We start from the raw sequence: 15,389 nt of genomic DNA, 5'->3' as shown, positions 1-15,389 counted from the left end.
TACTATCCAAGGAGACAAAGCGAAGACCATTTCTTTGCATTAAAACAGTTTAAAAATCTTCAAAGGGTTGTCCTTGATTCAGAATGAGATTAATGTTCTTCTGCCAGCATGGAATTTTAACACTGTCTTGGAGCTAGTATAAGCCACTCACCTTTTTCCCCCCTCATATTTTGCAACCTTTGTTCTGGAGTTCCTGGTCAAATTTTTTTGCTTGTTGAGTTGTCGAATTTGAGGCTTTTTCTATACACATCTGTGCATCCAGATCTCCCACTGAGCCACCTGCACCCAGATTGCCACACACAGAAACCTCTCACCCCACACCTGGATCCCCCTGCAGTAAGACCCTCCACACTTGGATCCTGCTGGGCTGAGCCTGCCCACCCACACCTGGTACACCTGGCACAGAGGAGCAGGTCCCCCAGGGTGTTTCTGGGGCAGGACCAGCCCTTGCACTGTGTCAGGGTCAGGTGCAGCCTCAGTGCCGAGTCCCTGTACCCTGGGGCTTCAGGGTGATCTCCCACCTCAATACAGCCAATGGCCATGCTGGAGCCACATTTATTTATTGACAAAATTTGCAGAATTCTAAAATATTGTGTGCATGATTTTTAATGTTTGGCACAGAATTTTTATTTTTTTTGGTGCAGAATTCCCTCAGGAGTAAAATGTCTTTGATACACCTATACTATTTGTAGAGCACAAAAACTATTAGGTACCTGTGTAGGATCCAGAAATTTGTACAAGATGATGGACTAATAGGATATATTTATTTATTATATCTCGTAGAACTGGAAGGGACTGTGAAAGGTCATCGAGTCCAGCCCCCTGCCTTCACTAGCAGGACCAAGTACTGATTTTTGCCCCAAGTGGCCCCCTCAAGGATTGAACTCACAACCCTGGGTTTAGCAGGCCAATGGTCAAACCACTGAGCTATCCCTCCCCCCTAGTAGTAGCCCAGTTTTCAAAAATACCAAATACTCTTAGATTAGGTCCTAAATTATGGTATCTTACAAAGCTAGAAGAAATGAATCACTTCAGTTTGTTTAAAGCTCACTATTGGGACAGTGGCCCACATTCAGAGAGACCAAAGCGAGTCCTAGGACCTTGGAGAGCAACAAGCTGTCATCACATTGAAGATGACTGATGTTACAATATCACCATTATACCGTCAGTTCAAGATTCATTAGGTAGAAAGAATAGGCTAATAAGAAATCGCTTATTTAAATATTCATCTTAGGTAATAAGCAAAATGGATATTAATAAGAAAATCAGGTTAAAATTAGATATGTAGATTTGTATTTAAACTCTGTTTTAAAGCTTTCCTCTCTTGCGTATTAGCTCCTATAGAACATATTTTAACCAGTGCTCTCTTCCGTATATAGTAACTTTCTTTCCTGTTGTTATTTAGAATAGTTCTTAAATGATTGCAAGGTGGGATGTGCAGTCACTTGATGTTTTTAGTTCTACTTTCTGTTACAAGCTGGATCTGATGTGAGTTCACCATATTCTTGTTTGCCACTTGGGGTCACTCTCTTTCCATTCTGCCCCCTTCGTACTCTACATTCACGTTTGCTGTGCCATTCACAAGAATATTTTGGCTTCTCCCCCAATCCACTCTGGTCTATAAGGAAGGAGCTGTGCCACCTGCATTCTTTCACTTGTGAATGGGCTTGCCTCTTTTTCAGCTGCCTTCTTTCTGCATAGCTTGGGACTACCACATGCTGCACTGCACAGAAAAAAGGAGACCAAAAATCAGGCTGCAGCACTCATGCACTTCACAATATCTTGCTGATTTCAATACTTGTGGGCAGGCAGGCTGATGAGATAGCTTGAGTAGTAATATGAAGAGCTGATTGAAGTGGCTAGTAACATATTTAAAATGTCTGAGGGGCTCAGAGTTCTAGGTTGTGTGATATGGCTCATTTGAGACAGCAAAGCTGCTCTGGCTGGGTGACTTCCATGCTTTTGCAGTCCTATAAATGTTCCTTGTCTTTTATCAGTTATGGAGAATTTTTGTCCTGGTGTAAGGTACGACTGTAGGTAAGGGTCTCTGGGCTAGTTCTCTTCTGATTCAGTAAGCAGCCTTAACTGCGTGCAGATTGAGGCAGGTTCCCGCCGGGGTGCCATTGGGAACTGGAGTATCACTGAGCTCTCTGGCCCACCAGCCTGGACTCCCTCTCACACTGTGCTGCCGTGACAAGCTGTAAAACCCTCCAGCCTGCACTTTCACCAGCATTCACACAGGTAGGGACATACCCAGCTGCAGTTACATGCAGGCTCTCTAACCACCGGCTTCCCAGCCTAGGACCTCAGTGAAGTACCATCCTGCCCTTGTCAAATCTGGCTAGTATATGAGTTTAATACCCAGTGTGCCTCTCCCTCAATGTGAAGAGAACAATGCACATTTGTGGTAACCAAGCAGAGATTTTCCCCAAGCACTCCAGTCAAAGCTCACTGGTTTGGATAAAACCATAAAATAAGTTTATTAACTACAAAAGATAGATTAAGTGATTATAAGTGATAGCAAACAGATCAAAGCAGATTACCTAGTAAATAAACAAAATGCAAACAAAGTCTAAGATATTAGAAAGATAGGATATGAACTAGCAAATTCTCACCCTGGCTGATGATACAGGTGGGCTGCAGATTCTGATGGGACCAACTCCACTTACTTTACAGCTTGGAATCCCCAGGTCTTTCATACACAGGCTAGAAAGTCCTTTAGCCTGGGTCCAGCACTTCCCCCAGTTCAGTCTTTGTTCCTCAGGTGTTTCCAAATGTCCTCTTGTGTGGGGAGTGAAGAACCACAGATGATGTCACTCCCTGCCTTATATAGCTTTAGCATATGGCAGGAACCCTTTGTTTCAAAGCTTGGTTCCCAGACCAGTTTGTGGAAAAATACTGACATCCCATGATGGAGTCCAGGATCATGTGACTTGGTCACATGTCCTTGTAGAGTCATAGCCATTACTTACATGCTGTCTGGAGTGTTCTCAGCAAGGCTCACCCAGTGGGGGATAAGCTTCTCCTAAGGCCTATTGTTCTTTCTAATGGCCCATTACCCTCAATAGGCCCTTTACAACCAGCTATTTAGTAGGTGTTATCCAAGGTATAACTACATTTGAAGTACAGATAAATAGTATTTATAATGTCAGATACAAAAATGATACACGCATACAAATAGGATAATCCTATTCAGCAAATCATAACTTTTCCAATGACCCCTCACATGACTTATCGTGTACAAAATGCATAATAATTATGCCATAACCATATTATAATATTACTATAAAGACTATGGGGTGCAGTGTCACAGGTTCCTTCTAATAGTTCATTTTTTCCAAGTAGTAAGTGAACGTCACCTAAGGGTGACTCATTTGGTTCCTTCAGGTTCCCTATAGGGCAGGGGTTTTTAACCTTTTTCTTTCTGAGGTGTAAAAACATGTTGTAAAAACTCCACAGCCTGCCAGTGCCACAACTCTTTTTTGCATATAAAAGCCAGGAGCAGCATTAGGGTGTAGCAAGCAGGGCAATTGCCCAGGGCCCCACACCACAGGCGGTTCCCACTTAGCTAAAGTTGCTCAGGATTCAGCTTCAACTCCATGTGGCAGGGCTGGGAGCCCCGGGCTTCAGTCCCACACAGTGGGACTTTAGCTTTCTGCCCTGGGTCCAGCAAGTCTAACACTGGCCCTGCTTGGCGGCCCCCCTGAAACCTGCTCACGGTCCCTCAAGGGGCCCCTGATCCCTGGTTGAGAACCGCTGGTATAGGAAACCTATTTCCAGTGTTTACAGCAGGGATTGGAGAAAAGCTAGGTTGCCATCATTGTAAATGGTTTATAGAAATCCAGGAGTTCAAGGCATAAGACATCTCTGATATTTCATGACCTACAAGGTAGAATGGCCGATAATCCTGTTTATCCCTTGGAGATTTTGCATAGGAGTTAGTGATGCAGAGTTATCTTGATAATCAGAGTGATATTAAACAGAATATTTAATTCTCTGTGAGCTTTTTGCCTCGGGTTTAGCTGTGCATTGCTGAACCACATTTACAATTTAAAACAGTTGTCATTTGTTATTGTAATGTACAAAATATTCAGTGAAAATGTTGAACATAAAATAATTTAAAGCAGATGGTCTGAGTCACAAAAGCATATTTAAATGTAAAAGCAAGTAGAAATACTATATTTGCAGTTTCATTGTGTGACAAAGAATTGTGTATTATGCTTCAGTTCAAAAAGAAAATCGGGTTTCTGAAAAGGAGGGAAAAAGGGGCTTGATCATCATCCTAATATTATTCATAGTGTAATTCTGTATTGTGTAGTTAAGATGACAAATTTCAATTTAATATGTTTGGGTTCTGCATACAGATCCTAGAAAAAGTTAATTTGAGATTGGTTGGTAAGTGTGTTTACAGTCATATAAATTCAGTGTTACCGTCAATAGGCATATATTGTGTGACCTTAAAAGTCAATGAATTGCATTTTTGAATAGTATGAAATTTTGATGTCTAAGTGATCAAAAAGAAGCAGCGTGCTGGATTTGAGAACCAATTTAATGTTTAAACATTTATGTAATGTCCCAATGCCATGTAAAAACCCACCCTCTCTGCACCAGAGTTTTCCACTCCCTCCCTCTGCTTCTACCTAGGTAGATTGGATCATTTTTATGTGTGGACAAATTGTACAGCTACCCTTTTTGACAATCTAAATTAAATATTATGTAATCGTGTTTAGCTGAAAAATGTATCTGTCATCCAGAAAAATAGCACAGTCAGTCTTGCCAATTTTATTTTGCTCCTTAAGATACTTGCCAAAGCCATTGATATTTATTGAAAATGTATTCCAAATAGAGCCTCTTAATTTTACACAACAGGCATAGAATGCTCAATGGAGCATGCTCCTTCCAAAAGAGGTGACTAAAGTATTCTGATTTTCGTCTTGACATTTTATTACCTTTTAAAAATATCCTCCCACCAACATACACAAAACTCTATTAATATGGAATATGTTATGTGTCACCACATATTTGAAAACAGAAATAGAAAATATTACATTATTTTTTCCAAAGACTTACACTGTGCTCTTTTTAAATTGGGCCAAATAAGCATCCCTAATGTTTTGAGATTAAAATTTCAAAGAACTACAACACTAGATGTTGATGGCTTTGGGGAAACTAGATCTGCATTTACTTACTTATGCTGCCTTACCATTAATCTTCAAGAACCTGATTCAGCACCAGGCTGAGGATATAGCTTCTGTAACAGGCAGAGCACTTCACAGAGGAAATGCTAGCCTGAAGAGAGGAAATATTCTTGTCAGCAAGTTATGGAACTGCCTGGAAAGAGGAGAGCTCATGCAAATAAGATGATTGCCTCCAGTCCTGATTATTCGGACTCTGCCCCTCTTCTTCCCCCCAACTGTTATACAATCCATAAGAGTTAATACAGATTTTATAGCTATGTGACTACAGGTAAGGAAACTGACAGACCTATAGCACAGCAACATGGACTTTTGGTGTATTTGTTTTTAATACCTAGGAAGTATGGACGAGAAGGGGCCTTTTCTATTTCCAATTACGAGGCTGGGTGGTAGGATGGTTGAACCTTTCATCATATGAAAGCTCTGAAAAACTGTACTCATCCTACCAAAAATGCTCCATTCTGGAGCAGTAATAAGTCTTTCTGCCAAAAGCCCTCTCTTCTTTACTCTCACAGACCTTAGGAGTAGGCTTGTGTAACAGCATCAGCACCCACCTCTTACGAGTGCCCCCCTTATGGCCGATGCGGGCCTGCAATCACTCAGTTTTCTACAATAGGGCGGCACCCACCTCTCATGGGCACCCCCTTTCTGGTCAGGTGTGATCCTGCTTTTCTTTCAGTTCTTACAATGGGGTGGCACCTGCCTGTTGTGAGTGCCCCCTGGCCAATGGTTGTGCTGTGGGTCGTCAGCGACTCAGCTCTCCAGTTGAGTCACACATACTGTTCTGCCTTCTAGGGTATACAGTCACTAGCTCTTTCTTACAGCCTTGGCATGGAGCTGTAGCACCAAGGCTTCCTTCTCAGAGACACTGCCTTTTTAACAGCCCAGCAGGGGTCCATCTGGGTACCCTCAGTTGGTGTTCTTTCAGCAGCCTTCTCTGGGCTCAGTCTTCAACCAGACCAACAGGGCCCATCACAGTACCCTCGCCCAGTCTGTCTAGGTTCTGGGCTCAGTCTCCTGGATTCAGCCTGCCCGCACTGAGCTGTTCGTGGTCCTGCTGCTCTTCCAGCCAGCCCAGCACCCAGTCTGTGGCAGCCTTCCTGGGGCTCATCTTCTTAAGAGTTGCCGTGATGAAAAAAAGGATGTCTGTAGGCCCTGATAGTATTCTGCCAGAATTCCTCCGCCATCTCGGCCCCAAAGGACTCCAATGGCTAGCAACGTTGTAGTCCCTCTGTCTTAAGGACAATTCAGATCCCTGAAATATGGTGTGAGGAATGGTAATTGCCATTCCAAAGCCCGGGAAGCCCACTGATGAAGTGGGAAGCTACAGGCCAATTTACCAAGTATGTATGACCTAAAACTTCTTGAACATATCGCCCTTTTACTGAGCCAGTTATCCCTGTCAGGCAGGCTTCTGGCCAAAATATAGTTGTTATGACCAATTCTGGCACTCAGAACTCACGTTGAGGCTGGTTATCAGAAAAAACTAAAGACTGGTGCAGTATTTGTCGACCTGTCATCTGTGTATGACCGTGTATGGATTAAGGCCTGATGCTGAAACTTGCAAAAATTATATCTTGCTACCAAGCATTTTGCCTGCTGTGGACCATGCTGAATAACACATGTCTGTATGTGTACCTAAGTAATAAGACCAGCTCACCCCATATCATAAACAACAGGCTATCACAAGGTTCTGTATTCACACCAACGCTTTTTAATATTTACATAAGTGACATGCCTCCAACTAAATCATGAAAATTTTGCTCCTGATGGAATTCTGCAACAAAAAATTACAATTTCTATGCACAATATTTTAAAATTCTGCATATTTTATTTTTCAAAATAACCCAGTATAATCACATCAGTTTCAATTATTTTTGGTCATTTATTTCAAAATAGCTGTCAGCAAGTATGTCTGTAACAATACAGATGACAAAAAAGATTCAGGCAATGTTTTTTGACAAATAGATTCCTTACTAGGCATATTAATACAGAACTCGGAGTAATAATTCATTTAAACTACAATACAGAACCGTATTTCCCACACCCCTCAGAAGCAGTGCAAAGGCTTGGGGGAGTCAGGGGTAATGGAGGGAAGTAAATTGCTGGGAAGAAGCCTGGGTGTGAACTTGGAGGGCTGTTGAGTATGAGTGGGAAAAGTATGGAACTGTTTTTTTTGGTGGGGGATGGATTCTTAGGGAGCTTCCCCCATGCAGACCCTGGCTGACCCCTAGCTTCTCCCATTCAATCAGGCACATCTGCCCCTGTCCCCCTGTGTCTCTGTGCCCTCACTCAGCCACTCTCCTGTCCCTGTGTAATCCTCTCCCACCTCCCCCTGTTCCCATGTGTCTCTGCATCTCCCTCCTCCCGTGGCCCTCTGCCTCCACTCCCATTCAGCCTCTGCTCCAATCTGTCCTCCTCCACTAGCCCTTAGGAGCCCCTATCTGACCCCAACACCCCACAGACCCTGTCTCCTGAACTAGCATGACAAGCGCTGCTAAGGCACCTCTCTTCCCTCGCTGGTGGGGAGTGGCAGCTTTGTTCTAGTGCCACAGCGCTTTCTGGTGGGCAAAAGGCAGAACTGCAGCAACATTTTGGCAGAAGCTTTTTTCTGCGCAAAAAAATAGAAATCTGCAGGGCTCGTTAAATATGTGTGGATTCAGTGGGGCAGAATTCCGCCAGGAGTAAAATTTGGATATGCAGATGATCTTGCCATGACAATCCAAGCACCAAAGCTTCATGACATTGAGAAAACATTAACTGAAGACCTCCAAAGTATGGAATAGTACTTCCAGAAATGGAGGCTCAAACCAAACCCTGGAAAAACCATAATAAGCGCATTTCATCTTGATAATATAAGTGCCAAAAACAAACTGAAAGTAGCTTTCTGTGGTAAAAATGTGCGACATGATCACACCCCAATATACCTCGAAGTGAAACTCAACCACACCCTCCGTGATCACCTTGAGAAGATAACTGTAAAGATAAATACAAGAGCCAACATAATTCAGAAACTAGTGGTTACAAGTTCATGTCAGTTTTTTAGATCGGGAACCAGAACCACAACTGAACAGTTCAGCTGTTTCTTTATACAGCTCAGACCTTTGATATCTAGTCTCCAGGAACAGGTAATGACCAGTCAATGGCTGTCTCCTCAGCATGTAGCTTCAAAAGACTGAGTTTTTGAATAACTGGAGTGGTGGAATATACATTAACCACCCCCAGGAAACCCACTTAACACTTATTGTCCCAAAGCTTATGCCTGTCTGCCACATTTAAATGTAATTGTTTGAACTCCTTGTACTTCCAAGAGCTCGTATCTGCCACAGGGGTCTCCTATTTACCTCTGTGGCTGTATTTTTGCCTTAGATGAATGAGTCATGGTGGTGAGCATCACTGTTCTTGGTCTACTGTTTATCTGGTGGGTCTCTGTGTTCTTAGTGGCTTTTTTCTTTCCTTTTTCACAGTGTTCTTTCTTCTCTCCATGTTTATATACAACAATGAATAGAATCCAGTAAATTTGAGAGGTTGTAGGCACTGTATTTGCCATATTTTTTGGTAGTCTTCAGTAGTGATAATCTTCTGCCGCTTGCTTTTTCCACATGAGTGTAGTAACAACCTGTGGACAATTCTTGGGTGCACATCACAGTGTTGTTTTAAAAAAAGAAGTGCATAAAATGTCCAACTCAAGAATAAGTCTCTGGGGCCACAGCTAAGGTCACAGTGCCTCCCAACCAAGAAATCACTGAACTTCTTTGTGCTTGAGCTACCTCATCTAAAATACGTGACTAATAATGTTTTGCACCTACACAATTCTTACAGACATATGTAGCGTTTGATCCTGATGTCACTGAAGTAAATGGAAAAAGACCCTGAATTAAATTAACAGGAGCTGGCTTGGCTTGGCACTCCCACTGAAATCGTTGGATCTCAAACTACAGACCACAAATGAATTTCCAAGACTTAGTAACTATACGAAAATCTTGAAGGAATAGTAACTAGCAGTTTTGACTGAGACAATAAACACTTTATTTATTGAGGAAAAGACAATATTTCCAACCAGGGTAGCTTTTTAATGACCTGTACCTCGAAAACATTTTGAAACATTCTTCTTTGCTTTTAGAGTACATGGCAATTTTCAGGCTAAAATTATTGGGAGAGAGGAGCAGACTATATAGTAGGGATTTATAATGAAAGCTGGTTGCATCTCTAACTATGGCGAGGTTATTGCCTTTCCATAATAAGTATTGATATAATAAGTTTCATTTGACTGACTAAACTCACTTCCTGTGTTTTTTTCCCCCTCTCAGTGTCGAACTTTGCTTTAGGAACTACCTGTCACCATGAATATGCTGATCTTCATAATTGCTGGTCTCCTTGTGCATTGTGTGTTCTTGGCCTCCATTTTTGACATCTACTTCACCTCTCCTTTGGTTCATGGCATGACTCCTCAGCGTACTCCATTGCCACCACCTGCAAAGCGACTAGTGCTTTTTGTTGCTGATGGCTTGCGGGCAGATACACTATATGAATTAGATGATAATGGTACTCCTCAAGCACCTTACCTTAGGTAAGTGTGTCTGATAACACTTCCGTTCCTAAAAATTGTAAGTCATGGTGCAAGTTAACCATTAAACATGTTACCAAATTGCCTCTCTTAGGGAGAAGAGAAACAGCCTTAGAAATAGTGGTGACTTATACCCAGGTCCTCTGTGATTGCAGGGCTGAGCAGTATGTTGCAGAATTATGTTCCACAAAAATAAATGAATAAAAATTCAACCTTCATGATTTTGAAGAAAATAATTAAAACATGAACTGAGTTTAAATTGATGTAATGTTACCTCGCTCCCTGGTAGCACCTGACTCCCCACCATTTTCTGAGCTGGGCAGAGCTCCCCCTTTGGATGATGTGGAGGATATCTCTTCAAATTCCCATATTTCTGTGTAAGATTCCCCTACCTATCAAAATAGGAGCTCCTTCCGTGATGCCTTCAAGGATAGGGATGATTCACGTGAGAGACAAACCCAGGCTTCTTCTCAGGCAGTGGAAGCCATTTCCTAGACCCTATGATACTCCTTAGTGGTCATATTGGGGCCCTTAGCTAGATATTGACAACAGTTTTCAGGCTCCTAGCCTTTCTGGTCGGGACCACTGGGGAGGCAGTCTCCTCTTCCATCTGTTCCTTCTTCACTACTTCAACAATTGGAGGAAAACTTTGAGGAGCAAGAGGCCAGAGCAGACAAGGAGGCTGCTGTGCTGTAAACTAGTATTTCCTCATCTTTCCCAGATAAGGTTGTTGTGCCTCCTCCACCATCTGTGGCTAATGACTTTAAACAGTTTCAGGAGCTAATGAAATGTGATGCGGGCTCACTGCAAATCCTTCTAGAAGAGGTCCTAGAATTGCAGCACAAGTGATTGGACATTTTGCATGTGACACCTTCTGCTTGAGTGGCTTTGTCCATTTATGAGGTCCTCCTGGATTCTGCCAAGACCATCTGGCAAACCCTGCTAACGGTACCACCCACATGCAAATGTGTCATTAAGAATTAGTATGTTCCAGCCAAGGACTGTGAAATTTTATTTTCACATCCTTCTCCTAAGTCCCTGGTTGTTAAAGCAGTAAATTAATGTGGTAGACAGACCACATTTAATCTACCCAGTATGATAAGGACAAAAAATGCCTTGACTTTTTTGGCCATAAGAGTTACTCCTCAGCGACCCTACAGTTTAGGATTGCAAATTACCATGCTCTTATGATGAAATACAATCACACTACTCCAAGTTCACCAGGTTTTTTGAATGCCTTCTGGCAGAACATTGCAAACAGATCCAGGCCATAATAGCCAAAGGTTAGTTTCTGGCTAAAACATCATTACAGGCCTCCCTAGAAGCAACTGACACTGCAGTGCATTCTATCTCCATGGCAATCATCATGCATTGGGCATCCTGGCTCCAGGATCTCTAGGGAGCAGCAAAATACTGTCCAGAATCTCCCCTTTTCTGAAACTCTTTGCTGATACCACCAATGAAACATTGCACACATTGAAGGACTCCAGGCCTGCTTTGCAATAGTTTGGGATTTTTATGCCTGTAATTAAACAAAGATATAGTAGATCCCAGATGGCTGAGACCCCACCCTGTCCAGTTTTCTGGTTTCCAGAGACTTACTGAGCTGCCTAAAAAGAAGAAAACAAGGTTTCAAAGGGAGACCACTCACTATATCCTCTTTGACTACTCAACAATAATAATCAACATATTAGTTTTGATGGTTTGGTCAAGGGTCTGGAACAACCCTGCTTCTTGGTTCTCCAGCTGCACCATTTTACCTGCCTCTCTCCCTTTGGGGACTTTTTTCCTACTTTCAATCTTCATGGTAGAAGATTACATCCAAGTAATGGGTGTTGGAGTAATCTGATTTTATAACCTCTATTTTACCTCCCTTCCCTGCCCCTCTTCAGTGACCCCTCTCAGTTCTGAAATTTAGCCCAGAAAAAGGACACTATCACAAGAACTACATATAATTGGCTATATTTTATTTATTGAGGAGGAGAAAAAAACCTAATCTGGAAATTTACAGGTTTAATGAAGGAACAGAGAAAGCAAAAACTAGAAAAAAAATTCTGAGAGGGAAAAAAAGAATAACCTTTACAAGAAAAAATTGAATAACCCCTATTAGAAAAAACAGTAGAAATAAGATAATGTATTAACTTGAAATGTATGATCACACCAATTAACCTCCTGTCTTCATGATGGTGGCTGACTATAGTGATAATTATGCCTGGTGGGTGTTTAGTTATCTTATGGTAACTACTTTCTAGTTTAACAGTTACAGTTCAAGACTAAATCTGAGAGTTTTGAATTTAATGCTAACAGCATCTAGTCATCACTTTTTCTTCTACAAACTACTCTGTGCATGCACACACAGTCTTGTGAAGTAATTACTTGTATTTTCTTTTCAGGAATATCATAGAATACAAAGGCAGCTGGGGAGTATCTCATACTCATGTTCCAACAGAATCTAGACCAGGACATGTGGCACTGATAGCTGGATTTTATGAAGATGTCAGTGCAGTTGCTAAAGGTATGCAAGCCCCAGGTTCCAACAAATTTGACATCATCCTCCAAATAAGAGCTGTTGATGGTATAGTAAGGTTCAAAATTGGTTACTAAATGTCTACATAATAGACTGAAAAACATGAGTTCATTTTTGAAGAATTTTCTACTATTAATATTTATGAAAATAGGATTTGTATATTTTTATTCCTGCTTTAGGGTTAATTATTGTACTAGAGAGCTCTTTAAAGTATTAAAATTCAAATATAAAGACAGAAGTAGTATGCGATCAGCCTGTAACTAAGTATGGTTTGGCTTTTCCAGTATGAGAGGAAAGCATAGATGTCATTTCTGAGACCTAGCTTTTGGGAGTGCTAACTGAGCTCCTCAGTTAGGGATAATTTAGTGGATTCATCACTACTGTACCACTCATCACTAATCTATTCCCCACAAAGTGGCTCCTTCTAGATTCAATGGTGACGTGCCTCACAGGGAGGGATTTACTCACTAGAAATCTAGAGATTGGGGCCAGAGGTCAAGGGACAGGAACATAGAATACGGGAGGCCGTTGGCCCTCAAGGAGAGCCAGATGGCAAATCTATTATAAAGCCTGATCTTTTAAAAATGATTGTTTATTTATTCATTTGAACCTCTGCCTAAATAAAATTAGTTGATGGTCTTAGTCCTGATCCTAATGAATAGGTGTCCTTATTCACAACTGGCCAAGCTTAGATGCAGTCTCAGCAGAGAGGCCAAGAATTGAATGGACATGGTGAATAAACTAGTCCATATAGATCGGGGTTGAGGTACATTGGCAGGATAGCATGGGTTAAGCATGAGCTGCCTCTGACTGCTTTACATGTACTGAGGGCTTCAGACTTCAAGGCTATCAGTCTAGCTCTTTTGACTAGAGCTGTGTTTTTTTTTTTTTTTTTTTTACTTTATAAAAATAAGAGCTGAGGGTATGGGCAGGGGAAATCCCAATTATGGCTCCCCAGATTGGTGGAGATGAGATATGTCAAAAAGACAAATAATATTTAGTTTCCAGTGTCAGAGGGGCACAAACTGTTTCATTCTTTAATTCTTCTCTGTGTCCCTTTGATTGTGTCAAAGACATTTATAGAAGCTAGAAAGAAATAAGACGACTATTAAGTTTTGAGTGCTGGCAGTGTTTTTTCAATACTGTTCAAAACAGAGTCTTGTAATCCATCCCCATTGGGCCGATGTGGGATTTATCCTCAAAGTATATATTGCAGAGCTTTCACTTTGTACTTCCATGGTTATGTAGATAGATCAGTACACAGCTGTGCAAATCAACCTCATTCATATAACTATAAAACAACTAGATTATGTGTTCTAATAAATTTAAAAGAATAAATAAATAAAAGACATTAATTTAACTAACAAGCATCCAATCAGTGCTCTACGTGCTCTGACAATTTTTAAAATTAATCTCCAATCATTAATTCCTATAACAAATAGATTGCTTGTTCCATTAAAGGTGAATGAAATTACGCATACCCTCTTAGTGCTCTAAGAGAAGGTAATCCCCCTCCCTTCTTCCTAAATTCCCCCTCTCTTTAAATTCCTGGGCAACAAATAGTTTTCCAGTCATGCTGTAAGGTTCATCAGATATTCACGTTATTCTCCAGTCCTATAGGTAGTATTTGAACTCTAAACTTAGTGGAAACTTTGTACTACACATGGAGAAGACCAAACTTTCAATCACTTATAACTCTTTTATTAGTACAGGTATTAGCCTGGAGGTTACTCTTCCATGGGTACTAATAAAGTTCAAACACTTTTGAATTATGCATGCACAAAATAAAGTCTTTAAATTATCTTACTTTGGAAAAAAATGAGTAATTTTGTTTGTCATCCTTGCTTAATGGAAAAAAGAGTGGACGGTTGTTGTTTAGACTTACTAAAACCATTGACACAAGAGACTAACTATGAAGCCAAAAAAGGTTTTTTTCACCCAGATTTATGAGCATAAGCAAATGGGGTTACAATGGAAGTCAAATGTAATCTTAACTCTAGCATTTACTATTAAATATTATAATAAAGACTTAAAAATGTTCCCAATTTTCTAGTACTATTCATTTTTAGACAATGGGCTAGATCAGGCTCTCTGTTACACCTGAACAATCCCTTTAACATTGTTTGTTTTGACAGGATGGAAGGAGAACCCAGTGGAATTTGATTCAGTTTTCAATGAAAGTAAATATACTTGGAGCTGGGGAAGTCCAGATATTTTACCTATGTTTGCTAAAGGTAAGCTTAAATGGGGTGCATCTTATTAGCTGATAAACACTACACTGGTAGTTATGATGTGGTTTAAATGTTTTTTTTTTTTTAAGTAGATTAGTCAGAGAGGTATTTGCAGGATTTACCAGTAGTTAGCATTTCTGTAGGGCTTTGTTTGTATTATTATAAATTACATTTTACATACAGATTATAAAAACAAAACCTTACAGAAATACTACATAGAGGAGTAGGATAAGTCCTGGTCTTGTACAATAGGTAAATCAAATTCTCCAGCGATGGCTTACGGTGGTTGTGACTTTATTAACACAGTGAATGCTAACATGTCTTCTCTAGCATGAAGCCTGTTAATTTGGGAGTGGGGTGGAAATATTCCTCATCACAGACCAGAAAAGAAAACAAGCTTTAAATAGAGCATAACTTCTCACTACTGTTTATGGACTATTCTGATGCTTTCCTAATCTTACCTACCTAATAGTGCAATTTAGCCCCAAGCGTAGTTTCTTAGGTCCAGTGTGTGTGTGATATAAAAATTGCATATACTGTTGCAATTCTGAAACTTCTGTAATTTAAAAATTACTGTTAAATTTGACATAGCTATGACTTTCATTAAGAAACTGAGTTTAACAATCATTTTCCTCATTTTGTTGTTCCTGTGCCTGTTGTACATATTAAATGGAGATGGGATTTACTATACGTTTTCTCACTCCTATTTTAGATCAGTAAAATATAAGTGGGAATACAGTATATGGAAATGCAAACATGGAGTTTTGTGATGCTATCCTTGAGCTCAGGATTAGATTACTAGTGCTGATCTCTCAGTCCCTGGGTTGGTAAAGGCTGGGAGTACACTGGAAGCAGTGTGCTTATAATAA

The 15,389-nt window shown here is 40.7% G+C and overlaps 1 protein-coding gene across 25 annotated transcripts in view; it reads left to right on the top strand.

Annotated features, from left to right (window-relative positions):
- Positions 1 to 15,389, top strand: part of PIGN (phosphatidylinositol glycan anchor biosynthesis class N) — a 155,976-nt gene that overhangs the window by 5,819 nt on the left and 134,768 nt on the right. For 22 of the 25 annotated variants that reach the window (XR_010598692.1, XR_010598694.1, XR_010598690.1 and 19 more), the window contains 3 exons: positions 9,506 to 9,765; positions 12,156 to 12,277; positions 14,425 to 14,523. Coding sequence is in view for 15 of the 25 variants with exons in the window: in XM_065584832.1 (XP_065440904.1) it covers positions 9,539 to 9,765; positions 12,156 to 12,277; positions 14,425 to 14,523 (448 nt within the window). In the remaining 10 variants the exon portion in view is untranslated. The remainder of the gene's footprint in view (positions 1 to 9,505; positions 9,766 to 12,155; positions 12,278 to 14,424; positions 14,524 to 15,389) is intronic. The other 3 variants (XM_065584830.1, XM_065584831.1, XM_065584829.1) reach the window with 1 other exon arrangement.

Source organism: Chrysemys picta, chromosome 2 (genome assembly GCF_011386835.1).
Source record: "Chrysemys picta bellii isolate R12L10 chromosome 2, ASM1138683v2, whole genome shotgun sequence".
In the NCBI taxonomy this organism is placed as follows: domain Eukaryota; kingdom Metazoa; phylum Chordata; order Testudines; family Emydidae; genus Chrysemys; species Chrysemys picta.
Note: the sequence above shows the minus strand (reverse complement) of the source record. Positions and strands in the feature narration are given on the sequence as shown.